At 52.3% G+C, this 25,419-nt stretch overlaps 2 protein-coding genes across 4 annotated transcripts in view; one reads left to right on the top strand and one right to left on the bottom strand.

Annotated features, from left to right (window-relative positions):
- Positions 1–25,419, bottom strand: part of RPS14 (ribosomal protein S14) — a 520,685-nt gene that overhangs the window by 165,972 nt on the left and 329,294 nt on the right. The window lies entirely within an intron of this gene.
- The window catches only part of SYNPO (synaptopodin), a 41,023-nt gene continuing 25,649 nt past the window's right edge, over positions 10,046–25,419 (top strand). Inside the window, exon 1 of one of the 2 annotated variants that reach the window (XM_050793636.1) lies at positions 10,046–10,704. In XM_050793636.1, the coding sequence (XP_050649593.1) occupies positions 10,305–10,704 (400 nt within the window). In that variant the 5' untranslated portion in view covers positions 10,046–10,304. Of the gene's footprint in view, positions 10,705–16,590; positions 16,791–25,419 lie in introns of those variants that run through there. The other variant, XM_050793635.1, reaches the window with a different exon arrangement.

The following is a 25,419-nucleotide window of genomic DNA, read 5'->3' as shown; positions in this document are numbered from 1 at the left end:
TGCCACATTGTCTTAATCCAGTCTGTCATTGATGGACATTTGGGTTGGTTCCAAGTCTTTGCTATTGTGAATAGTGCTGCAATAAACATACGTGTGTGTGTGTCTTTATAGCAGTATGGCTTATAATCCTTTGAAAACCCACTATTCTTAATACAGCTTTTTTTCCCCTGAAACCCCAGGAGTTAAACAATGGAACAGTGATGTGGGGTCTGCACTTTCCCCATCCCTGTATGATCTCTGGGCAGCTACATAGTGCTTGTAAAGAGTGAGGGTTCCCAAACCTACCTGCGCATAGGAACCATCTGGGAAGCTTCAAAATACACTGAACACAGGTCCTACCCCCAGAGGTTGTGATTTAATTTGTCTGGGGTGCGGCCAGAGCTTTGGAATGTGTAAAAGATCCTCAGGTGATTCTGATGAGTTGGACAAGTTTGGGAATTGCCATGCTAACCCTCAGGGGCACCAGCTCCGGTAGCCCTCACAGTCACTATGATGCAGGCGTGGTTAGTGTTCCCACTCCACAGATGAAAGATTGGAGGCTCCCAGAAGAAAGGTAACTGGAGCAAGTTCAGCCAGTCAGGAAATGGGTATGGTAGGGATTCACTGGCCATGGTTTTAACCAGCGGTGTGTGGATAAATGTCTAACAACTTGCTCTCTGGAGAAAAAGAGCTATGATTTGTAGCACCTGCCAATTTCCGTGGTGTAGCTACTCCCACTGTGGCCCATTTTAAGCCATTGACAATGTCCCTGAATGCAGAGCTGGGAAAGGGTACATTGGCTGCTGAGACAGTGTGGCTGGCTTCAGCACACAGCTGGGCCACTTGGCATGGAGAAGAAGGGATCCCATTTGGTAGGCATGGTTAAGCATTTTCTATTTTTATTTTTAATTTTTTTAATTTTTTGAGATGGAGTTTCACTTTTGTCTCCCAGGCTGGAGTGCAATGGCTCTATTTCGGCTCACTGCAACCTCCACCTGCTGGGTTCAAGCAATTCTCCTGCCTCAGCCTCCAGAGTAGCTGGGATTACAGGCATGCACCACCATGCCCAGCTAATTTTTGTATTTTTAGTAAAAATGGGGTTTCACTCTTTTGGCCAGGCTGGTCTCGAACTCCTGACCTCAAGTGATCCGCCCCTCTCAGCCTCCCAAAATCCTGGGATTACCGGCGTGAGCCACCATGCCTGGCTGGTTAGGCATTTTCTGAATTTTTAGTCCTTGAACCCTTTCTGCAGTGCAATATTTGGGAGCCCCAGTGTATGCAACAGATAAAAAGCAGTATGTTATCAGCATAAGTTTATTATAGAAACTGAAATCGTAGTATCAGTCTCAGTCTCTTGTTTAAACTGGGGGACAGGGTGAGGGGGCACTGTGAATGTGGCAGGGGGTGGCAGTGAGAAGCAGTCTCAGAACCTGGGCCCTGTGTGCTAGCCCTCTCCCCCTACGCTGACTGCATGGCATTGGGCAAGTCCTTCTCCATCTGAGCCCCCATTTTCTGGTGTGGCCAAGGGAGACTGGACTGTGTGCAGAGTGGCCTCTGCCCTGCCACACCCCTGCCTGACCCAGCCAGTCTCAGCCCCGTATTTATAGCCATGACTTCAGTCTCCCTAGTTCCTCTGAAGCTGATTCCCTGGCCCATGTATTTATAAACCCAGCAGGGCAGAAATAGATGTGACGTACTGGGGACTTGGCTGATTCTGTGAGCAGGCTGGCTTCAGTGAGTCCACTTGGAACAGGCTTGAGTCCCCCAGCATCCTGGGTGCCGGGTTCCACAGGCAGTCTAAAGCTGGAAGAGCATTTTGAGACCCCAGGCCCAGCCCTGTCATTGTGCAGTGGGGGTCACCAAAGCCCAAGAGTGGAGGCATGTGGCCACGGTCACAGTGGGCATGGCAGAGCCAGAGCTAGAACGACGGACTCTGTGCTGTGTGAAACGGCCCCTCCCCAGACCCTCAGAAAACCTCCAGTGACCACGCCAGGCCCCAGACACCTGTGAGGTTCCAGCTTGGTCGTTTTCCTGCTCTGGGATCATGGGCGCAGACTCACCCTCTGTGAACCTCCGCTTCCTCAATCTGTTAACTGGGGGGTAACAGTAGTGCCTGCCTCGCTGTGTTATTGTGAGGAAGAAACAAGAAACAAGATTGACACAGTGCCCAGCACATGCTCAATATTCAATAAATGCTAGCTCTTGTAATGCCCTCAGTCACCACTTCACAAAAACCAATAATTATAATAACAACAGCTGTCTCTATTGAGCATGTTCACAGGTTGCCTTATTTAATCCTCACAGCAATATGATATCATTATTATTGTCCTCAAACTCATTGCATATCATGTGTTTTACAGTGAGGAGATGCTCTACCAATAATGAACTTGGAAAAGAATGTTCTAAAAAAAGAATGCTAACATATGAAATCTTATTTTTTATACACAGGATTACAAAAAATACTCATTTCTAAATAGTAGACATATTCAGAATGGAATAGGAAGGTTCTAAAATGGTGAACAATTGAATAATCAAAATATTAGCATGAGAAATATGTCTCCCAGGGGTTTGCAGGGCTTATGTTTCTTTTTTTTTTTTTTTTTTTTTTTTTTTTTTTTTTTTGAGACGGAGTCTCGCTTTGTCGCCCAGGCTGGAGTGCAGTGGCCGGATCTCAGCTCACTGCAAGCTCCGCCTCCCGGGTTTACGCCATTCTCCTGCCTCAGCCTCCCGAGTAGCTGGGACTACAGGCGCCGCCACCTCGCCCGGCTAGTTTTTTGTATTTTTAGTAGAGACGGGGTTTCACCATATTAGCCAGGATGGTCTCGATCTCCTGACCTCGTGATCCGCCCGTCTCGGCCTCCCAAAGTGCTGGGATTACAGGCTTGAGCCACCGCGCCCGGCCAGGGCTTATGTTTCTAAGTTTGCCACCTAATGTTGGTTTATGTTTTTTTTATAATTGCATATGAGAATTTAGCATAATAGTGAACTTGAAATGCATATGCTATACAAAACATGGAATGACATCTGTTAAGGTTTGTTATGCTCATACCACAGTTTCTTTATCTTAATGACACACAGCACTCCCAGGTCACTTTTCTGGCTTATTTTTCCATTGCATTTAACACCATTTGACATACTTTCTTATTTATTTATCTGCCCACCCCAGCTAACATGTGAGCTTCACGTGGGCAGAGTTTCTTTCTCTTTTGTTCACTGTGTACTGCCAGCACTTAAAATAGTGATGGCACTTAGCAGGCATTCTGTGAATATGCGTTGAGTGAACAAATGAGTAAATGAATGGCTGAGTCTCCATTCTACCAAGAGGGCACCTGAAATTCAGTAAGATGCAGAGACTCATCTGAAGTTACCCACTATTCTGAGGCTGAACTGAAACCTTATCTCTCCTGAGACCACCCAGTGTGCCCAGCTGGAAGTTCTTCCCAACCTCTCACCACTACCTAGTACCAAGGGCTGGTTTCCTATGGCTCCTGGGGGTCCCCCCAGCTCCACCTCATGCCCATCTAACACTGGTCCCTTCTGCCCCAGGAGGTGGGCAGAAATGGAGGGCAGGAGAGGACTAGGGGGGAAGGAGAAGAGGTCAGAGCAGGCTGGGCAGCCGGGATGGTTGATGCTGATGGCCGCTGAGGAAGGGAGGAAGGATGCCGAGATTGGTCAGTCTGTCCTAAAGGACTAGAGGAAAGGATTGGGACCATGGGATCCTAGTGGACATCCCTCTGGGACTGACTACCCCAACAGGAAAACACAAAATGGGCAAGGCCAAGGAGAATTCAAGTGTAGCAGCAACCTTGCTGCTACCACTCCCACTAACCACTTTGCCCAAGGCCTTTCTCAGCTGGAGAAACTGAGGCCTGGTAAAAGAAAGCGATTCTTCTAAGAATGCAGAGCAAGGTAATGGAAAATGCTGGGGTTTCTCACGCTTACTAGCTCTGGAGGTTGGAAAGGCTTGGGATTCCCCGCCTTTGAAGCCATGAGGAAGAAACCCCCCACCTTGGCTCTCATCCCCTCCTTGGGAGAGAAACACTAAGGCAGGAACATAGGTCAAATTCTCAAGGACAACAAAAGCTTTCTTCCTGTTGTCAGCAAGAACTCAGCTGTGGACAGGCCAGACAGTTCCCCTACCCCAGACTGGTGCCGAGGGTGCTTCCAGACAGGAGTCCGGTGGGCAGGTGCACCTGAGCCATCTGAACCTGTTCAGAGTCACCTTTTTTCCCAGGGTGCCTCAGTTTTGCTCCTAGGTTACACCTGCAGTTAATCTCTTGGCCACCCCACATGTATTGTTTCATTTGATAAATATTACGCATCTACAATATGCCAGGCAATGTACCAGACATCGGAGAGAAGCTCCTTTCTCCCTCCCATCCCTCCATTTCCCATTCCTCTCTTTCATTCATTCATCCTTTCATTCTTTCACTCAGCAACTACTTATACCATTAAAATAGTACAGCCTTATGGATAAGAGTGACATTTGGAACTAGACCATCAGGACGTGAACCTTGACTCAATCACTCACTAGCTGTGTGAACTTGGCAAGTCATCGAAGCTCCATTTCCTTATCTGCACAATGGGGATAATAATAGCACCTTCCTTATAGGGTGTGATGAGGATCAAATGAGCTGCTGCAAATGAAGTGTCTGAATAGCACCTGACAGAGTAAACACTCCACATATTATCATTGTTACTGGTTTTGTGTTTTGTTCTTCTTTTCTTTCTTTCTTTCTTTCTTTTTTTTTTTTTTTTTCTGAGACTGGGTCTTACTCTGCTGCCCAGGCTGGAGTGCAGTGGCACAATCATGGCTCACTGCAGCCTTGACCTCCTGGGCTCGAACACTCCTCTGGCTCAGCCTTTCAAGTAGCTGGGACTACAGGTGTGTGCCACAATGCCTGGCTAATATTTAATTTTTTTGTAGAGACAGGGGTCTCACTATATTGCCCAGGCTGGTCTCAAACTCTTGGGCTCAGGTGATCATCTCACCTTGGCCTCCCAAAGTGCTCAGATTACAGGCATGAGCCACTGGTCCTGGCCTGTTGCTTTATGTGCCTGGCCCTGTGCCAGCTGCTGAAGAAATTACTCCAAAATTCTCCTCTTGCTGGGACCTCTGCCTGCCAGCCCTTTTTTCAGTCCCCTGCCTTCTGTTCTGGCCATGCTGCCTCCAACCCAAACCCACAGAGCTGGGCCTTGCAGTGGTTTCCCCAACCCTGTAGGGCTGCCCACGCCCCTACTTTATCTCTCCAGCAAGCAGGAGAGAGCCTAGGCAACCAAAGCCTGTCACAAACTAGTCACCTTCTCAGCCCTTCCATACATGCCCTAATCTCAGCCTATCCAAGCCCGCCTGGTTCTTCAGAGTCATCCCCAGTGGTGCTGCCTTCTTGCCTTCACTGGGCCTCGATGGATGATCTTTACCCTAGGAAGCCCTTCCTCATTCCCCTCAGCCAAGAATCATAAGATTTGGCTTTGAGTCTGCATTTGCAGTGTTGCTTTATCTGTGAGCAATTGGGAGCCATGGAATGCTCTTGAGCAGGTGAGCAACACATTCAGAGCCACACTCTAGGACAATGGATCAGACTTTGTATAGGATGGAAACAGGAAGAGACAGCAGGTGGGGAGGTCAGGTAGGGAGCCATGGGCAGTAGGGCTTTTGGAGGAATGAGGGTCTAGTCTTCCTGGGCTGCTTCTCCCTTCTCCGCCCTATAGTCTTCCACCTATACAATTAGATCTTGTGATTTTCCCCAGCATGACTCAGTGAGTCAACGGCAGAGTCGAAACAAGGACCCCATGCCCTGACCTCTGCAATGCACCTACTTAAGCCCTGATGCTCAGCACCCCTCACTCCCTTTCCCTTCTTCTACAGCACCAGGGAGGCTCTTTTGACCTATGGGGACCCTGCAGATGATGGGGAATCAGAAGGAGGCTGGACTGTGCCTTATAATCACTGCAGTCTGTGCACACCAAGCACTTGGGGCCCCGAATGCCAGGCTCACCAAGCCTCTGTAGAGCCCAGCCGGTGAGCAGCACACAGCAGTGCTTCCTCATTCCCCACTGGGTGAAGGAATAAGCCCATATTTTCTCTATTAATCCCTACAACCACCCTGGGAAGTAGATCGTGTTTTAAGCCTTGTCTTGCAGGCAGTAAAAGTGAAGCTCAGAAAGACAAGAGACAGGTCCAGGGTCAGGCAGCCACTGGGTGAGAATTCCAACCCAGACCTGATGCCAAAGCCAGTGCCCTTCCCCCAACACACACACAGCAGCGGAAGGGATGCGAGCGTCCCCAAGGCCATTGCAGAAGCCAACAGTTGGAGCCCTGGGGCGTCTTGGCCAGCCCTCAGACTGTGGAGCACCTGATGCTCAGCCAGTCCTCTGGTCCTGGGATCCCCTGCTTGGACTTGTGCAAAGGTGAAAGGGAGGGAGAAGGGGAGGCTGACCCTCAGAGGGAGCAGGGCTTATGTAAGGAGCTAGAGTTGGAGGGTCTGGGTACCTGGGTTCCAGTGCCACGCCTACCTCTGGCTTGCCATACAACTGCAGGTAAATCCTTCCCCTCTGGGTTCAGAGTTCACCTCTCTGAGATGAGGACAGCATGTTCTGTGGACTCTATCAGCCCTTTCTGCCAAGGCTCAAGTATTTTAGAGCCTGTGTCCAGATGAGGGTCATGAATCTGGGGGAAATGGAATTAGAAGTTGGTAGGACTCCCTCCCATGTTTGTGGAGACTGCGGCAGGTGCTGTCCTACCCACAGAGGAGATCCACCCTCATGGATGGGTTGCCGTGGCTGAGTCCAGCAACCCCAGGGGCTGTGGGGGTCCCTGGAGTCTGCAGTTGCTGAGAGCAGTGAGTATAAGCACAGACCTCAGCTGCCTCCATTCACATCCTGCTTTGCCATTCCCCACCCGTGTGACTCTGAACACAATACTTACCTCTCCGTGCCTCAGTTTCCTCCTCTGTAGACAGCACTCACACAGCAGGAGTGTCAGGTAAAGGGCTGGGTTCAGCGCCTAGCAGGTGCTTTTAGTGGCAGCCGCTATTATTGTTTTGGGCCCCGACCCCCACAGCTCCTGCACAGAGGTGGGTGCTGCAGGGCTTAGGCCTGCACAGGGCCTGCCCAAGTTACCCGACTGGGTTGGGAGTCCTCCTTCCTCCTTAGGAGGGAACCTTGAATTGGAGTGCTCCTGCCAACTCCTCCCTCCTGGCTTGGCAGCGTGAAGACAACGCCGGCCAAAAATATTTGTGTGGGTGGCGGAAAGTTAACTTTTCCGCCTCTCTCTTCTTTCCTGGAAACCGTGGCCACCGTCAAATACATCAAAACAGAAGCAGGGATAGAGTGAGGCGAGGCCCCTGTGGGGAGTCAGAGGAGCCCTGCCCCCTCCCCACACCCACTCCTTCTGCCTCCAGCCATCTGGCTCTACGCTGAGGGGATGACAGAGGGGCTATCCAAGTGCTTAGAATCAGGGGATCCTGCAATGTCAGAGTTGGACGGATCCTCCAGCATCATCTGGCTCAGTCTCACCATGGTGTCCTCCGGGAATCTGACTCCAGAGTGCAGAAGGCACCTACCACAGTTCACACAGCCAGTCCTGGCTCTTCTCAGTGTTGCTGGCCTTTGTGAGATTCTAAGATTCTTTGAAACCCAAATGGCAGAAATCTGGCAGCAGCTGGTGAGTGAAAAAGTACCTGGAGATGAATGAGGGCCTGGAGCCTCTCCTCCAGGTCTCTGAATCCACCATCATGGTCAAGGTGTCAGAGCGAGGTTAGAATCCCAGCCTGGCCACTTATGAGCTGTGTGCCTTAGGCAAGAAGTCACTTCACCTATCTGAGCCTCAATTTCCTCGCCTCTGAAATGGGATAATAATAACGTAATTCTCTCGCAGGGTTGATGTGAGAAAGTACTGCAGTAACCTAAGTGAATGACCCAGGATGGAAGAGGTGCTTCTGTTCTTCCCCCGGGGCAGAAGGTGGGCTTCTTTCTCCTCATTTCCCTGCCACTGAGGCTGCTGTAACAGGTGCCTGGTTATCTTTCTGATCCGGACAGTCGTTTGCCTTTCCCCTGGCCGGCTCTGATTCGCCCTGGGGCTTGGAAATGCGCTTATCTGTCTGCCTGCCTGCCAGACTGTCCTGGCACAGTCCCAGCCAGAAACCAAGACCTTGACCCAGCCTGTTGCGGTGGGAGGTGCCTGACCCCTGCTTGGGGGCGGAGGCATGACCACAGCAGCTGAGGTCAGTCCAGGTCCTCAGATCACCCATGTCCACAGACTTTCACAATTTTCAGGATTCTCACTGCTCCCCATTTTGCAATAGGATAAGTGAGAGTAAGATCGTTCACACTTGCCTGAGTTCACACAGCTAAGTAGCAGCAGACTCCCGTCTTTAAGCAAGATCCCTTGTTTCCAGGGTTTCCTCTCAAGTGTAATTGGCCATCTGCTCTGTCTTACGCACTACCTGCCCATCCTGGGGCATCTCACCCACCTCCACCCTTTGCCTCCACAAATGATTTCTAGATATTTGTCCCCAGCCTGGAATTCTCCCCTGTTCTCTAGACCCCTGTGTGGAACCGCCCACTGCTCATCTCCCCTGGAAATCCGAAACCTAACTCATCTCCCTGCTCCACTAAACAGCTGCTCCTTCTCATTTATTCCTGATCTCTATTAACAAAATCGCTGTCACCAGAGCTAGGAACCTGGGCTGCATCCTAGGCTCCTCCCTCTTCTCCACACCCACTCTCCATCTGCCTCCAAGCCCAGCCAGTTCTTCCACCCAAGTATCTTTCCCATCTACCCCCTCCTCGTCATCCCTTATAGAAAGCCTCCATTCCCTCTTGCCTGGATTATCATCATTCTTAACATTTATATAAATAATCATACAATGATTATTGTTGTTCCTGCTATCATTCACAGCTCTCCTCACCACATTTTAAGACTTCTTTATCCCTCTGCTATATCCCCAGTACTTTTCATGACGTCTGAAAAATAATAGGATCATAAAAAATTTTGTGGAATGAAAGAACAGCCAACATGTATTGAGTTATGGCTTAGAAACTGCGCTAAGTCCTCTGCATGCATTTTCTCATGTAATCCTCAATGCAACGTGAAGTTAGAAATATTACAATACCCATTTTACAGATGGAAAAGTGGAGGTTTAGAGCAGTTCTGTGACTGGCTTGCTGATTGTCACACAGATGGCAGAGCTAGGATTCTAACTGAAACGCCTGGGCACAGAAACTGAAAGCATGCCATTGCACCATCTTTTTTTTTTTTTTTTTTTAAACAGAGTTTTTTGCTCTGTTGCCCAGGCTGGAGTACAATGGGGCGATCTCGGTTCACTGCAACCTCCACCTCCTGGGTTCAAGCAATTCTCCTGCCTCAGCCTCCCAAGCAGCTGGGATTACAGGTGCCTACCATCATGCCCAGCTAATTTTTGTATTTTTAGTAGAGATAGGGTTTCATCATGCTGGCCAGGCTGGTCTTGAACTCTTGACCTCAGGTGATCCACCCGCCTCAGCCTCCCAAAGTGCTGGGATCACAGACATGAGCCACCACCCCCGGCCTGCACCGTGTTTCTTGTTGCACAACCTCCTTCAAGGGCTCCTATCCCCAGTTTGCATCTGAGGTCACACCACTCCTGTGATTCCTGTGGCGTAGGTACCTTTGCTGGGACATGAGCGAATTCTTTCTAGGTGGTGTCTAGATACATGTTGTTAAATAACTAGATATTTATTTAATGTGCACTGGGGGAAAAGGACTGAGCACAATATACTTGTGGTTTCTCTGCAAATGCTACTTAAGGTAATTCTAAAGTAACAGAAGTAAGTGATTTCAAGTTGATTAAAGGAAAAATATTAAATAAAGTTTCAGGTAGCATGGGGATGTGGTGAAAATCCAGGATGTTAAATGACTGGAGCTTTCGAAACACTTCCCTATGGAAGTGTGGAATCTGCACCCCAAATGCTGCTGGCCAGTTCTCAGGGTCACCTGAAGATGAACAGGCCTCAGAAATTCAGCCTGGAACCCCCAGTGAGCTGTCTCATGTGCTGTTTCTTTCTTCCCTGTGCAGATAGATTGCACTGAAGGGGCCTCGCACCAGAGACCGGTTAAGAAGAGGGATTGGAGGTCCATCACTTCACTAACCCAGGAAGGACTTATCTTTCGCCTCAGCCAGACCTCACCCCAATTCTGTGAATCAGCGGAGGACGGCAAAACTGCAGAGTCAGAGGAGGCTGTGCAAGGAGCAGAGACCAGGGCTCACACAGGTGGCCCCAGCCCAGGCCCTCACCCAGGCCCAGGAGCCTGCTTCCCTGCATCGCTGAGGAGGAACAGCACCATGCTGGGTCCTCACCTCCCATCTCCGCCCCTTGCGCCCAGCGAAGGGAGGCCTACCCCCTGCGCCTTCCAGATCCCTGATGGAAGCTACAGGTGTCTGGCTCTGGAAGCCGACGAGAGCAGCGGTGAGGAGGGCCTGCAGGGAGAGGCGGGGCCTACCGACCTGGAAGAGGATGAGGGGGTCAGCAGGAGTGGGGACAACTCTGCCTGCAGAGTCACCAAGGGTACACCGCAGCTGCCCAAAGCCCTGGGCATCCAACCACCCAGCTGCTCCAGAGAGGAACAAGGGGCGTCCCAGCACGACGGCAGGGCCAGCCAGGACCGGGATGTAGTGAAGGCCCGGCAGGTGATGACAGCCAGCCCCAGCCCGGGCCCTGGGTCCAGAGTGGCCCAGACACCAGGTAAGCTTGTGTTCCTTTTCCCTTGGACTACTGGAGTCACTGGAGACCCCTCAGGTCCTTAGTACAAGGGCTCCTGACCATATTTTTCCATGATTCATAATAATTCATCACAGCCCCATGGGCATGCCCAGATGAACAGCTGTGGAGAGATAGGAGCGACTGGGAGCTCCGTGCAGCTCCAGCTGCACCACAGCTAACCCCATTCCTATCTCTGCCAAAGAGGGCACGTGAGAAGGCAGTGAGAGAAAGCCACATTATCTTGCTTGGTCAAAAAAAAAAGCCCATTTCCCACTCTCGTCTGCCTTTTAATCATTAGCGGCAACAAATCACTGTGGTGTCCCAAGCAACCGATGGGGCAGGACCCTCTCATTAAATGTATTGAGTGCTGGCTACATGGGGGTGCTGGGGACGTGGCACTGGACAAAACAGATGTGGCTGCTGACCTCATGGAGCTTGGGAGGTAGAGACTGAAGCCTTGGATAGAATTTGACCTCCCAATCTTACAGGTGGGGAAACTGAGACTCAGAGTGAGGAAAAGACAGCTGGAGTCACTCAGCACGTTAGTAGTGGCTGAGCTAGGCCCGTGTTCCTCGTCTAGGCCTCGGTTTTTCATTTGTTAGAGATGACAGGGGCAGATGGAACACCACCTAGGCTGCAGTGAGATCCCATGACAGCGTGTGGGGAGCGCACAGTGTGCGCCGCGCGGAAGGAAGGAAGGGCAGGAATGAGGATAATTTTCCTGCAGCGGCTGCTGTCTGCAGAGCAGGGCGGGACAGGGAAGCCCACACTGAATCACCTCCGCAGCCGGCCCATGGAAACGCTGAAGTGGGTCCAGATGGGGAGGACGTGAGCAGGGCCATGCTCAGCTTAAGCAGGAGCACAGCCAGTAGATCCTGGGGGTGCAGGGCATGCGGGGGACACAGTCCTGGGAGGGCTTGTGCGTCAGGAAACTGAAGGAACGCTTCATTTCTCTGCAGGCGTCGTTGACGCCCGGCTGGCATATCACCAGCCTGCCCGCCCACTCTTCTCTCTGAAATAATTCTCTCCAGGCTCGGATCGCCCCCCATGGCCACCATTGTCTACCAGGCTGGGGTCATACAGGGGGCTGGGCAGGAGCAAGAAAGGACTTTTAATCCCTCTAGGGCAGGAAGAAGGAGGACCCCAGGGAGGCATTGCAGTCTTGAACTTGGAGGTGGGCCCTCACACCAGAGTCAGCCCAAATTTGATCTCCTAGAGCCTGAAGTTCCCAGGACCTGCTCCCGTCCCTCTCACAGGCCCAGACTGGGGGTCAGGAGACATAGATGCTTTCTAGACCGGATGTTGCTGACTAGCCAAGCCCTGGCAAATCCCTTCCCCTTGGTGAGCTCTACTTTCCTCCTCTGTGAAAATAAAATAAAAATATGAATCTTATCTACCTCAAAGAGCTGTTGGGAGGTTGCAGTGATCTTAGTTGTGGCAGTGTTTTGGAAATTTTAGAGTAATCTAGATAGGTATGTAAGAAATGTTTATTCTTAATTGAAATGACCATCATCAGCTCAACAATAGGGCTGCTATTATTTGTTAGAAGCCTTTATGTGCTAAGCCCACTGTACCAAGAGCTTTACCCTTTTCATTTAATTTAACCTCGTAGCAATCCTCATGAGAGACATACTTTTTTAATCTTCATTATACAGATGAGAAGATAGAGGTTCAGGAAATATATGTGACTTATCCAAGATGCATGGTTAGCAAGCTGCTAAGGCATGATCCAGTTACGGTTTTTTGAAAAGGGGCGTGTGCTCTTGGCCACCATTCTCTTCTGGAATTAGAAGAGTAAAGTGTTGTCTGCAGATATCCTGGAATGGAAGAGACCATGGATGGAGAGGGCACTACCTTTAATGAACTCTGTTGGCAAGTCATACTAAGCCAGTTCATTTGATAGCGTCTCATTCTTGTTATTGTACTATAGCCTCTCAAGGCAGGCAGGTGTTATTCTCCCCATTTTACAGGTGAGGCAGCTGAGGCTCAGAGATTTAAGTCCCCTACCCAACGTCACACAGCTAGTGCCAGAGCTGAGACTCTGATTGTGTTCTTCTTGCCTGGAACAGTGTGGTTCATTCCTTTCTTTTTCTTTTTCTTTTTTTTTTTTCTTTTTGGAGATGGTGTTTTGCTCTGTCGCCCAGGCTGGAGTGCGGTGGCACAATCTCGGCTCATTGCAACCTCTGCCTCCAGGGTTCAAGCAATTCTCCTGCCTCAGCCTCCCAAGTAGCTGGGATTACAGGTGCCCGCTACCATGCCCAGCTAATTTTTGTATTTTTAGTAGAGATGGGGTTTCACCATGTTGGCCAGGCTGGTCTCGAACTCCTAACCTCAGGTGGTCTGCCGCCTCGGCTTCCCAAAATGTTGGGATTATAGGCATGAGCCACCACACCAGGCCTTATTCCTTTCTTTACTGTCCAGTCAGTCTGTCATCCAGTTCTGTCCTAGAATATTTCTAGAGACAGAGGGGGCAGAAAAGACTTCAGAAGGATGAAATGGGCAGGGAAGACTTCTTGGAGATGGAGGCACGAAGGAAGTCTTGCAGGAGAGTCAAAATCTGGTGGTCTTGGGTCGGAGCCCACACTTGCCGTTCTGACGCCTTGAGGAAGGGAGTGGCTAGAGTTCCTTCTCTCTGCCCAGAGATCGGGAGGGAAGAAGGCTGTGGGGCTGCCAGGTTATTAGTGGATTAGGGCTTCCTTTTAAAGCTTCCTCCCATTACCGCCAAAGGATTATAAGCATCTTCAGACAATTACATCCATCCTTCCGCAATTATACCTGCCTCTCTAGAGGGCTCACAGGCAGGTTTAAGTATGAGCCACAATATCTTCTGCTTTGGGTCCTGCAGATACCTTTGTTTGAGGTCAGTGGGTACCAGTGCCATTTCTCCAAGGCCTGAGTACCAGCTGAGCAGGGCAATGTAGGGCCCTTGGCAGGCTAGAGGGATGGAAGGTACAGAGAGATGCCATCAGCTGCTGCCAATTTGGGAAAATAGATCTGGGGAGGAAGGGGTAGTGTAGAGCTCATGATCAGGCCTCAGCCAACACTAGGGTCCCCAGCTCACCAAGACAGCCCCATGCTATAGCTGCCCTCCCCAAAGTCTCAGCTGGTCATAACTGGTAGGGTTTCTTGAGATTGTTGTGCAGATGGAGACTCTGAGGGCCAGAGACGGCAAGTGACTTGTCCAAAGTCACACAGTAAGTTGGTGGCAAAGCTAGGGGCTGGAACCCAGGGTTTATGCCTCCCAGTTCAGCTGCCCGGCACTGCGCTAAATGCGTCATATGGAGTATTTAATCCCCTAAACAATCCTGTGAAGTTCATACTTTTCTTATCTCTGTTTTACAGATGAGGAAACTAAGGCATAAGGAGTTTAAGTGAATTGTCAAAGTCTCACAGCCTGTGGGTGGAGGAGCTGAGATTTGAACCCCAGGAGGTCTGGGGCCATGCTTTTAACCACCCTCTCTGCTGCCTGTCTCCATGGTGATGAGGCAGCAGGCTGTGTTCTTCCACCCACCTGGGGCTGGGAAAAGGTTGTTCAGGCTCTGGGAGTTGTTGGAAGATTCTGCCAAGCCACATTCCCTCCCACTCAGATGCTCTGGGGGAAACCTGGGTACTCGCTGATGATCCCTCCCCGCCTTTGCTGGTGGCCACTTGTTATTGGAGGCTCGAGGTGTGTAGCAGATTTAGAGCCATTTCCAACTCTAGTGGACACTGTTCTGAGCCTCTGGGGTGGGGAGGGGTGTGGCTCTGTGTTGTCAGATGAGTCCTGCCACCGGACATGTCTGTTTTGTTCAGGCAGAGGAACCTGTGTCCGTGTTAACAGCTGACAGTGGTCACTGGGCCCAGAACAAGGCTCCTGCTCCTCAGGCTGTGACAGAGAGGGCAGATGGAGCAGGAGCCTGGGCAGGAAGCTGCCCACTCTCCCTCCACTCCCCTCCTCCACAGAGATGGTGACAGGAGGGTGATGGTGAGGAGCACAGCTCCCAGGTCACAGCTACCTCACCATGCACTCACACATACATGCTTTCACATCCATCCATACACACATGTATTCACACATGATGTATAGATGCCGTGTTCTCATGCAAACCATCACACATATGCACTCACACATCTGCACACACATGGAGGCCCTCAGACACACATCCATGCATGCAGTACACACTGGCACACACCTTCCTGAAGGCCCCCTCACCCATGCACCGTTGCCACATGCGAACACATGTCTCAGATTTGCTTACAGAGCTGCAGTCGCATCTGAAAACATAAGCAGACATAGGCACACTTTCTCACACAAACACACATATTCCCTCTCATAGATACAGGTGAAAAGCATGTTCTTTTCTCCGTTTCCTTTTGCTACACACCTACACTTTGAAATCTTTCACACATTCTCTCCTACAGACCTAGCCACACTTGCACACCCACTGTCACACACCTACGCACAGACCGAACCACTTTCTTTCCTTTCTTTTCCACATCTCTTTCTCTTTCATACCACCCACACAGCAATCCTAGCCTCTCTCTCTCTTTTCCTCTCACCCACACACAGCTTCCTGGTTTCCCACAGGCTGGGCTGCAGCCACTTCCCTAGAACAGGCACTCTCAGGGTTAGCGATACCCCAACCTGGTGGGGGTCCCAGGATCCCCCCTCCACCCCTCACTCTCCCAACCCACCCCCTACCCTGGATACAAGAGGATGAGAGCAGAGCAGCCACACGATCAGAGTAATTCTCTGAAGCCCACGAGGCCAGGAGGAGAAATGGGAACTACCAGGGAGGGTTTGCCCCTTGTCACCTGACTTCCTGCATTCTGAGTCTCCCCAGTGTGAACAGGGGACATCCCAAACCCGGGCCACCTGCAGGTCTGTGTTTCACAGGCCCTTGGGTGGGGTGGGCTTACACTAGCACATTCCTAACTTCCTTTAGCAGAAATCTAAACACAGAACTCTTGATGCAGAAGACAGATGAAAGTGGAACCACCCTGGTCAAGGGGGTGGGGAACCCAGGGAAACTTCGGTGAAAACCTAGACCAGCATTTTTCCAATTGTGGTTCTGCTTCAAAATTGCTGGGGTTGTGGAGGGTACTTGCCATCAGTCCTGTGCCAAGCCAACCGGCTCGTGGCCTCAGTGGGAGGGGTGCTAGAATGTGGGTATCTGGACTTTTAACAGCATCCCCACGTGACTCTGATGTACATGGCCACTGCCATGAGGCTTCACACGCTCAATCTGAATGGCATTTTGAGCAGTGAAAGGTGGGGAGCTGAGCCCTAGAGCTGCCATACAGCACCCCTGCCTTGTTGCCGACCCACTGGTTAAGTCAGGGGATGGCAGCAGGTGGGTGGGGACATCACCATTCTCCATTCTCCGTGCCCGTTTGCCTAAGTCGTACCAAGGGAAACAGTTATTCTAATTACCGGGGCTGAGACATAGCGGGGAAGACGGGCCTGAGCACCCAGGTCTGAAAGGAAAGCCAGGAAGAGGTGGGGTGGGAGGTGGTACCAGTTATGGGGACAGAATCACAAAGGCAGATTTCAAAGTGGGTAGTGGGTGGGTTACAGAAAAGAAAAGGGGACACAAAGAATCTGTCTCCCTCCTATCCAAAGGAGATAGGATTTTAGGACAGACCCACGGACTTACAGATACAGAAAATGATAAGGAAACGGAAAGACAGACAACCAGGCAGCAGAGAGTGAGGCACAGCGAGAGGAAAGAGAGGGGGCCGCGCCTGGAGACGGGAGGCTGAGCGGGTGGGGGAGTGAGTCGCACCCCCGGGGCTGGGCGGGGCGGGGCGGGCGGGGCGGCGCTAGGGCCCCGGGGAGCAGGCAGCAGGAGCACGGCTCACCCGCCCGCCCGCCCGCCCAGCGCTCCCGGCTCCCAGCCCGGGGTCCCGGAGCAGCCCGCTAGGCGGTGGCGGCGGCGGCGGCGAGGAGGGGGCGTCGGGCGCGGAGCCTGGGCCTGGCGCGGGGCGGGGGTGGCGGGGACCTCGGGGCGGGGCGCGCTGACGGACGCGGCCAGGTGTGCCGAGGCGGCGGCGCCCGGGAGCTCGGGGACCGTGCGCAGCGGCTGGAGGTGAGTGAGGGGCGCTGGCCTGGCGGGGGTGCGGGCACCGCACGAGCCTCGCCCCTTCCCACCTGCGCTATTCCCGGCGCCGCCCAGGAGGAGGTGGCACATCTGGGCTCCAGTACTCGCACGCGGGGTGACCTTGGCCAAGTCGCTTCTACACTTTGGGCCTCAGTTTCCCCATCTGTAGGTGGGGGGCTGGAGGGGTCTCGAGGCTTTCGAGCAGCTAAGGAGGGGGAGGACGCCCTGACGCCGGGAAGCTACCCTCCCGGGCTGCGTGGGGGCTCTAGCCCTTGCGCCCCTCCCCGCAAGCGGATCAGGGCGAGGCAGCCCCAGGCTCACAGGTGGGCAACAGCCCGGAGTCTGTGTCCCCAAGCCCGTTCAGGGAAAAGTCGGACCGACTTGACCCAGGACAGCGGCGGGTTGGGCTCTGCCCAGGGTTGACCAACATGGGCGCCGTGGGGGCAGCGGGAACGGCCAGTGCTGGGCCTCCTCACTCCTCCCTGCGGGCGGGGCGACCGGACTCTGGGGTCTGGCTCTGGCGGTGGGGCACACAGGATGCCAGAGCAGTCACATCCTGGGGACCACCCCTCCCAAGCCCTACCTGGGGAAATCGAGGCCTCTCCCCAGCGCCTTCAGAGAGAGGGGAAACTGTCCTGTGCCCGCCTCACAGCACCTCTGCAATTGCCCTCCTTGCCAAGGTGAGAGAGAGGCCCCAGAGGTGAAGCGAGTGGAGGGCCCAGCACCTTTCTAACCACTGCGCTGTGGAATCAGGGGCACTGTCCAGAGCCCTGGCAACACCTCTTTGAGGACTTGGGAAAAGGTCTCCTTTCCTCCCCCCATCACCTCAAGTTATGGGCTTATTCCGGAAGGGGCCAGGAAACTCCATCCATGGGGTCCAGGTTGTCTGGAAGGGACAAGAGCTGAGTGGGAAGCAGCAGGTGCCCCATCCCCCATCCCCCACCCTGTCCTGAATGGCAGGTGACACTGGAATAAACCAACTTGTTATGTGATCATGGAGCAAGACCCTTGCTCTCTTAGCCTCCAGTGAGAGGGGTGGCAGGGTGGCCCCTGAGGGGGAAATCGCATTGTGGACAGCAGTGCTGGTGGTAGCTGTAGGGCTAGTCAGAGGGTGCCCTACCCCCTGTCCATTAGAAAGTGGAAGTGAAACTGCTGATGGGGGTCTAGGGTACTCTGGGGCAAGGGGTTGGAAGCCTTGCTGGCGCCAGCCTGCCTTGTCACCAAGCCCAGGCCTGGCCCATTCCATGTTGGGGGGCACAGCCACAAACTGAAACTGATGTGCTCCCCCACTACTTGCCATATTGTCTCAGGCAGTCAGATGAGATCTCTCATGGGAGTTGAAAACCCCTCCGACGGGTTGAAAAACCCTGTTTGCTAGGTGGGGCATCCCCTTCCTCTGTCTCCTTAGGAGATCTTGGGCTGGTTCCTCCCCTTCTCTGATCCTCAGTTTTTCCATCAGTACGAAGGGGATGGACTAGGATCACTCTAGCTTGATATTCAAACTTCCCCCAGGAATGTTGTTTACCACTCTGGCTTGCAGCCCCCACTTTCCAGGCCTGCCCCATCTTTGCAAGCCATGGGCCAGCTCCCCTCAACCCCACAACTGACACCTAAACTAAGCTGTGGTTGGAACCAGCATTTACATGGCTAAATGAGAACTTTAACTCCTTCCTCCCTAGTCAGCTGTTGCCCTTATCTACTCCCCATCCCTTAAGGTAGGAAAAAAACCGACCAAACCAAACCTGTGGCATTCAGGCGCCTGGTTCCTGGTGCATCCCTAGGTTCTTCCATGGCATTTTATCCAGTCTCGGATTTTAGAATTGGGGAGACTGAGGCCAAGGAGGGGAAGAGGTTTGCACAGAGTGATTCTGTGGGTAGAAGGCAACAGAGCTCCCTCTCCTTGGGAAAGAGCATTTCCTTGGTAAGTGGCTGGGGACATGAGTGTCCATGGAGCACCTGGAGAGAGAGGAGAAGCATGGGAGGAACCTTCTTCCATCTTCTTTCCACCGCTAGTCACAGCCTATTTCCAGGGTTGACATATGTCTCCCTGAGCCCACGTCACAGCTCTGGGAGGTGGGCAGGGCAGGGGTCAACACACTCCTTCCACCTGCCAGGGCTGCCCTCCCACAAGGCTGAGCACACCTCCAGGCCCCCAGCCTGGCCTGGGAGGCACCTTTTCCTTCAGGGCAGCTCCCAGGCTTCCAGACATGAGCTCATCAGAGCTACTGGTGCCAGGAAGGGAGGGACTGAGGGGAAGCAGGCAGGGCTGCCCAGATCAGGGCACCGTGGGCCCAGGGAAGTACAGGGGGGTGCTATTGGTGAGGCCCTGCAGGCTCTGGTCCCCATTGTAGTGAAGAGGCAGTGGCAGGATAGATCCGCTAAGGGTCAACTGAGGAGGGGTGGAGACAGGCCAAGTGCCCTGGGCTGTAGTGCTAGGCCAACCTCTGCTACCCACTCACTTACTGCGTGACCTTAGGTAAATCCCTTTCTCTCTGTGGGCCTCGCTGTCCCTGGCTAGCAATGGGGTGGGATGGGTGCTTAGACACTGGGGTTGCAGTAGTGAATAAGACAGACAGGCCCCTGCCCTCAAGGCACTTGCATTTTAATTGGGAAGATAGAAAAGAAGAAAGGGAGCAAATAAATCATCAAGGTAATTTCAGATGGGCAAAAGTGGCATAAAAAAATAAGTCATGCTGTTAAGATGGAGAGCAGTTAGGGGGCTACCGTGGGTTGGTGGTTAGGAAAGTCCTCTCTCAGAGGTGACTTCGGAACAGAGACCTGAATCTTATTTGAAGCAATGCTCAAGGCTTCCTGGGGGAGGTGTATCTGCAACTGGAGTCTGGAAGAATGGGGCAGCGGGGGCGGGGGAGAATTTGGTTGGGAGGAAAGGTTTCCCAGAAGATGGTCACGGTCTGGGGCTAGGGGCTGGGACCAGGGGCTGGGACTGGAGGGTAGGCGCTGGTTGCATCCCCAGGGGCTTCAGACTGCAGATCCAAAGGAGCTTCGCCTGAGATCTGGTCAGAGGGGCGGCTGCCTGCAAAGTGGCTCTGCTAAATTAGGCGTGTGTGTGTGCGTGTGTATCTGTGTGTGTGTGTGTTTCTGTGTGTGTGCACGTGCACACGCGCGTGTGTGTGTGTGGCCAAAGTCTTTTGTGAACTGTCCCTGGATATTGGGGCTCAATTGCTACCCAGTGTGGCTAGAGGAGGAGTCAACATGGAAGCCGCCTCCAGGCCCTGTAATTCCAAAGGCTTACACAAGCCTTCTGTCTGGAATGAAATCTACCAACTGGCTGCTGCTGCCTGAAATTCCACCAGCCTAGCTTCAGCTTTTCCACTCGCTGAGGCAGGGTCGTATAGTACTATGCAGACCCTGCCCTAGCCTACCCTGTCCAGCCTCCTAGGGTTGCTGTGGGTGGGACAAAATTCAGTCTACTCCTGAATGCTTCATGTGTGACTAATACACAGATTCTGTGGTTGGACCTCTGGGTTCCCTTCCTGGCTAGCTGGGAGATCTTAACTATGTTATGTAACCTCTCTGGGCTTTTGTTTCCTTGTCTATAAAATACAAACAATAATAGACCCTATTGTATACTGTTGTTCTGAAAATTAAATGAGATGATGATAAATGCTAAAAAAAAAAAAAAAAAAAAAAAAAAAGAGCTACCACTTAAGTATTGTCATGTTAAAATAGCGGTCAGATGTGGTGGCTCACGCCTGTAATCCAGCACTTTGGGAGGCCAAGGCAGGTGGATCACCTGAGGTCAGGCGTTTGAGACCAGCCTGGCCAGCATGGTGAAACCCCATCTCTACTAAAAATACAAAATTAACCAGGAATGGTGGCACGCGCCTGTAATCTCAGCTGCTCGGGAGGCTAAGGCAGGAGAATCGCCTGAACCCAGGAGGCAGAGGTTGCAGTGAGCTGAGATCATGCCATTACACTCCAGCCTGGGCAACAGAGTGAGACTCCACCAAAAAAAATAGGAATAGCAATTTCTTAAGGAGATGGGCTCTTGCTCAAGACTAGTTGTATCTCACTATAAGTTACTTTTTGATGTTTGGCCAGGAACAGGTATTTTTGTTTGGTTGGTTGGATTGTTTGTTTGAGACAGAGTCTTGCTCTGCTGCCCAGGCTGGGGTACAGTGGCATGATTATGGCTCACTGCAGCCTTGACCTCCTGGGCTCAAGTGATCCTCCCACCTTCCAAGTAGCTGGGACTGCAGAGATGCGCCACCATGCTCAGCTAATTTTTGTATTCTTAGTAGAGACAGTGTCTCACTATGTTGCCCAGGCTGGTCTTGAACTCCTGGGCTCAAGTGATCCATCTGCCTCAGCCTTACAGGCATGAGTTACCATGACTGGCCTAGGAACAGGTTTTGATGGTGGGAGAATTGGCACAAGCACAGCGGAAAATGCCTGGACTGAGCTTCAGGAATGGATGCTTGAACCTGTGCTCTTAGCTGACTGGCTGGTGTTCTTGGGCAAATCATTTGCTTCCTCTGGGCCACAGGCTTCACTTCTGACTGCTGAGATATGGGCTAGTAAGGATCTGAGGGGATCATGGGTGTGACAAAGATCCTTACTGGCTTGTCACCAAAAACATGGGGCTAGCAGGAGGGGCTGACATCATGGTGTCAAGGGTCAAGGAAGGGCAGGCTGGGTGAGCCCCTGGGACAGGAGAGTGGGCTAACCTGAGACCCTTGTGTGTAATCCTCCAGAATAAAATCTCTTGGAGTCTAAGAGTGCTTGAAAGATAAAAGCCACAGTTCTTGAAAAATGATTGTTTACTGTTATTTACTATGTACCATGGGTGCTTTAAGTTCTTCATGCATCAACAACTCCATGAGGTGAGTACTGTTATTATTAGCATTTGCAGGTGGGAAACTGAGGCACAGATAGGTTGGTTAAGTGAGCTTCCAAGATCACACATCTGGTAAGTGGCTAGATTCAAATGCAGGCAGTCTGGCCCCAAAAACTATGTGCTTAACTTCTTCACAACATGGTCTCTCCCACGCTAGATGGAGTGCCAGGGGCTCAGAAAAACAAGCTACCTGTCCCAGAACAGACAGCATTCATCTTTGATCCTCATTATCCCTGAAGCTGAGGTCCTGGAAGGAGGAGCCTCACTGGGTCTAGGGTCCAGGGCTCTGAGATTGGCCCTTGAACCAGCTCAACCTTTCTATTCCCCTGGGAGTAGGTCGGAGAGGATCAAGGGTGCCCTGCTGTCACTGTGGGCGTGGAAGGCTTTGCCAGGGCCTGATGAGTGGGCATGGTTAGTGCCTTGGAGCTTGAGTGGCTCATAAGTGCTTGAGTTGTAATAAACTCCCATGCAGTCTGGCACACCGCCACCGTTGTACAGGTAGGGGAAACTGAGGTCAGAGTGTTTAGGGACCAGCCCAGGGTCACACAGGCAGAGGACACGCTTCATCCCTGAGCCTCCTGTCCTGCCTTCTGGGCCGCTTAGTTCTTGTGGGCTCCATAGGAAGATGAGATGTTGGGGACCCTCCCACGGATCCCTAAGGTGGTCCTAGCCTCCACAGCCGGGACATTATTCCCAATATGGGGTCCTTTGGGAGGGCACATGGAGTTGGGGGATGGGGAGAGTACTGATTAAAAAATAGACTGTCACGCGCACAGAGAACAAGCATGCCACCACCCAGCCCGAGCCAGTTGGCTCCCCCGTGCCGGGCTGCCAGGCCCCACTCAGGTCTCCTGCTGGGGGCCCCGCCCACCACACCCTGGCTCTGGGCCTGAGGCTGAATGCTCCCATCCACCCTCTCCTCTCCCTCCTCCATCCCTGCCCAGCCTCCAGGCAGATGGTGCACTTACTGAGCTTGGGTGGGCCTGAAGCTCAGCTGTGGAGTTTAAGCTGTGCCAGGGGCGTCTGGCATCCCCACACACTGGCTATGTGGCCTTGAATGAGCCCTTTCCCTCTCTGGGCCTCAGACATTGACAGAGTAATGCTGTCAATCAAAGTTCTTTTCCAGATTTCTTCTCTCATTTAGACCTGACAGACAGTGCAGGAGACCCCACTCAGAGAGGTAATGTGTCCTGCCGTGGCCACTCAGCTAGGGTGCAGCACAGCAGGGGCGGATGCCCAGATAATCGTGCAAATCCCAATCCTGTACAACTCCGGGTGAGTGAGGTCACATGGAAGCATGGAGGCAGGAGGCTTTGCAGTTGTGATGTGAGCAGTGTTTCATGCATTTGCTCTTTTACTTAGTCAACAACTGTTTATTGAGCCCCAGCTATGGCCGAGGCACAGGGGCATGAACATAGCCAAGGTCCCTGCCCGGCAGGGACAGGCAGACTGACATGAAAACAAATCCTGATGGAATTACAAAGCTGATGAGCGTTTAGGGGAGAGGCAGAGGGTGTTGTGACAGGAGAATGTGACCTCTGAGGGCCTTGGGATCTGTGAACAGACCTGAAGGATGAGAAGTATGGTCAGAAAGGGGCAGCCGAGGGGGCAAGGGAAGAAAGGGCTCTAGGAAAAGGAGCAGCCAGTACAGAGGCCCTGAGGGGAGAAAGTGCTGGGCTGGCCGAGCACTAGGAAGAGGGTCAGCACGGCTGGAGCCTCGCTGGCTGGGAGGTGAAGCACCAGGACACCAGGACGGGAGCTGCAGCGTGGGGGTGGGGGCATTGGGGCTGGTGGTACAGGGCCTGGAGTCTGCGAAGGGGCTTGAGGCGGATCATAGGAAGGAGGAGCATGCTGGTGCTGATCTGGGAGGCGGGTCTTTCCTCTTTTCCTTTCGTCTTTCCCTTGGATGTCCACCCTGATAGTGCTATCGACAGACCCCATCCATGCCCCCCAGCCACTTCATGAGGTGGCTGAATGCAGAGTCTGGGGCCATCTCTCCCTTCTTTCTTCAAGGAGGGTTATGGAGGCCCAGCAGGCCTCAGATGTAAGCTGGTGAGAGTGCGTTCCTGGGCAGGAGGCTGCGGTCACTCAAGCTGAGTGCCCCTGTTCAGGTGAGTTCTTACTTCCTTTTATTCCCTGTGGGAGTCTGTGGACAAAGGAGGGTCAGCTTGTGTTTGAATGAAGGCCGCCCCTGGACTTACTTCCACTGCCTGTAACAGCTGCCTGTCCCCAGTTCCATTCCAGGCACCAACCCTGCCCCAACCCTGGAGCCAAAGCCCTGGGCTGGCAGGCGGGAGGCTTGCGTTCTGAGCCCAGCTCTGCTGGACGCTCTAGGGCACACCCCTTTCCCCCCCGGGCATCAGTTTCCCCATCTCTATGATAGATAAATACTCTACTTTTTCTGCACTCAATGTGCGGCCCATGGATTCAGTATCAGCATCACCCAGAAGCTTGTTAGAAGTGCAGAGTCCCAGGCCCCATCCCAGACTTCCTGAATTACAATCTGCATTTTGACAACATTCCTGAGTGATTTCCATGTACTTTAAATTATGAGAAGCACTGTTCTAGGTCAGTTATTTTTAAACTTAAGACAAATGAAAATCTATAGCATATTTTTCCTTCTCTAAAGCTTTACATATAAACACATAAGAGGGCACCCACCCACTCTCTATTTATTCATCCCATGAACAAGGAGGGGGAGGAGTGTGGAGGGGTAAGTTGGAGGCACAAACTTTATTAGGATGGACGTCAGAAAGGAGGAGGAAAAGATAAAGCAGGCTGGTGGAGGGGCGGCTGCCATCTGCTCACCCCTGGAGCACTCCTGACAGTTGGCCTCTCAGGGCCCTTTCAGCTCTGCCCTCCAGGCTCCTCTGCTTTATGGGTTTGGAGAGGGAGTGCTTGATAGTCCATAGTCCAGTGACGTCTTTCCCTGCTTGTCCCTATCTTGCTGTCCTGCCCTCTTCCCCTTGGAATCGCTGAAAGAGTAGCCGGTGCTATTCTTAGTGTGACAGGGTGGTGAGGAGAGAACATACTAGTGCATTATTTATGTCTGTGAGTCAACAGGATTACATCCAGGACTCCCAGAACACCGCCCTCCCAGCTTGGCCTTCATCACAGCCATGGCAGGCGGTCCACTCTACGCAGATGGAGGGCAATTTCCCAGGACCCAGAAACCATTCCTTCTGGCCCTGCTCATCCCTGCTCAGAGTCCCTACCCCTCGACCTGGGAAATGACTCAGGAAATACCATGGTCAGTTAGGGCTAGGACAGAGCTGCTTTGGCCATATCATTTCCTTTCATCGTGCATTCAGCATGTATTTATTGAGCACATATTACATGCCATAGGTGTGGGTGCATGGGTGGAGGAAACAGGGTTCCTATCTTCCAAGAGCTCACACTTTAGCCAGAGTTAATGTGCAGTAGTGTAGGTTTCAGGCCTTTGCCTAAGTGAGAGCTGATCTGAGCAATAACATAGCAGAGGAGGAATTAAGAATCTTTTAGAGGAAACTGAGGCTCAGCACATATAAGGCTTGGTAAAGGTCACCATAGCTAGCGATCAGGTTGAACTCGTGTTAGTTAGAATAAAACAACTATTGTAGATCAGATGGTAGTGTGTAGCATTAGGGCTCTGGGGACTCTCTGCACTACCAGTGAGAAGGATCTTGTGGCTGGAAGGAAATTAACTGGTTGAGGTTGTCCTGTTCTCCAGAGTCATGGAGAAGTCATGTGTACTCAGAGTTTTTACAAACCTGGAGTGGA

This window comes from Macaca thibetana, chromosome 6, assembly GCF_024542745.1.
Source record: "Macaca thibetana thibetana isolate TM-01 chromosome 6, ASM2454274v1, whole genome shotgun sequence".
NCBI lineage: Eukaryota > Metazoa > Chordata > Mammalia > Primates > Cercopithecidae > Macaca > Macaca thibetana.
The sequence above is the reverse complement of the archived record's forward strand: the minus strand, read 5'-3'. Positions and strand labels throughout refer to the sequence as shown.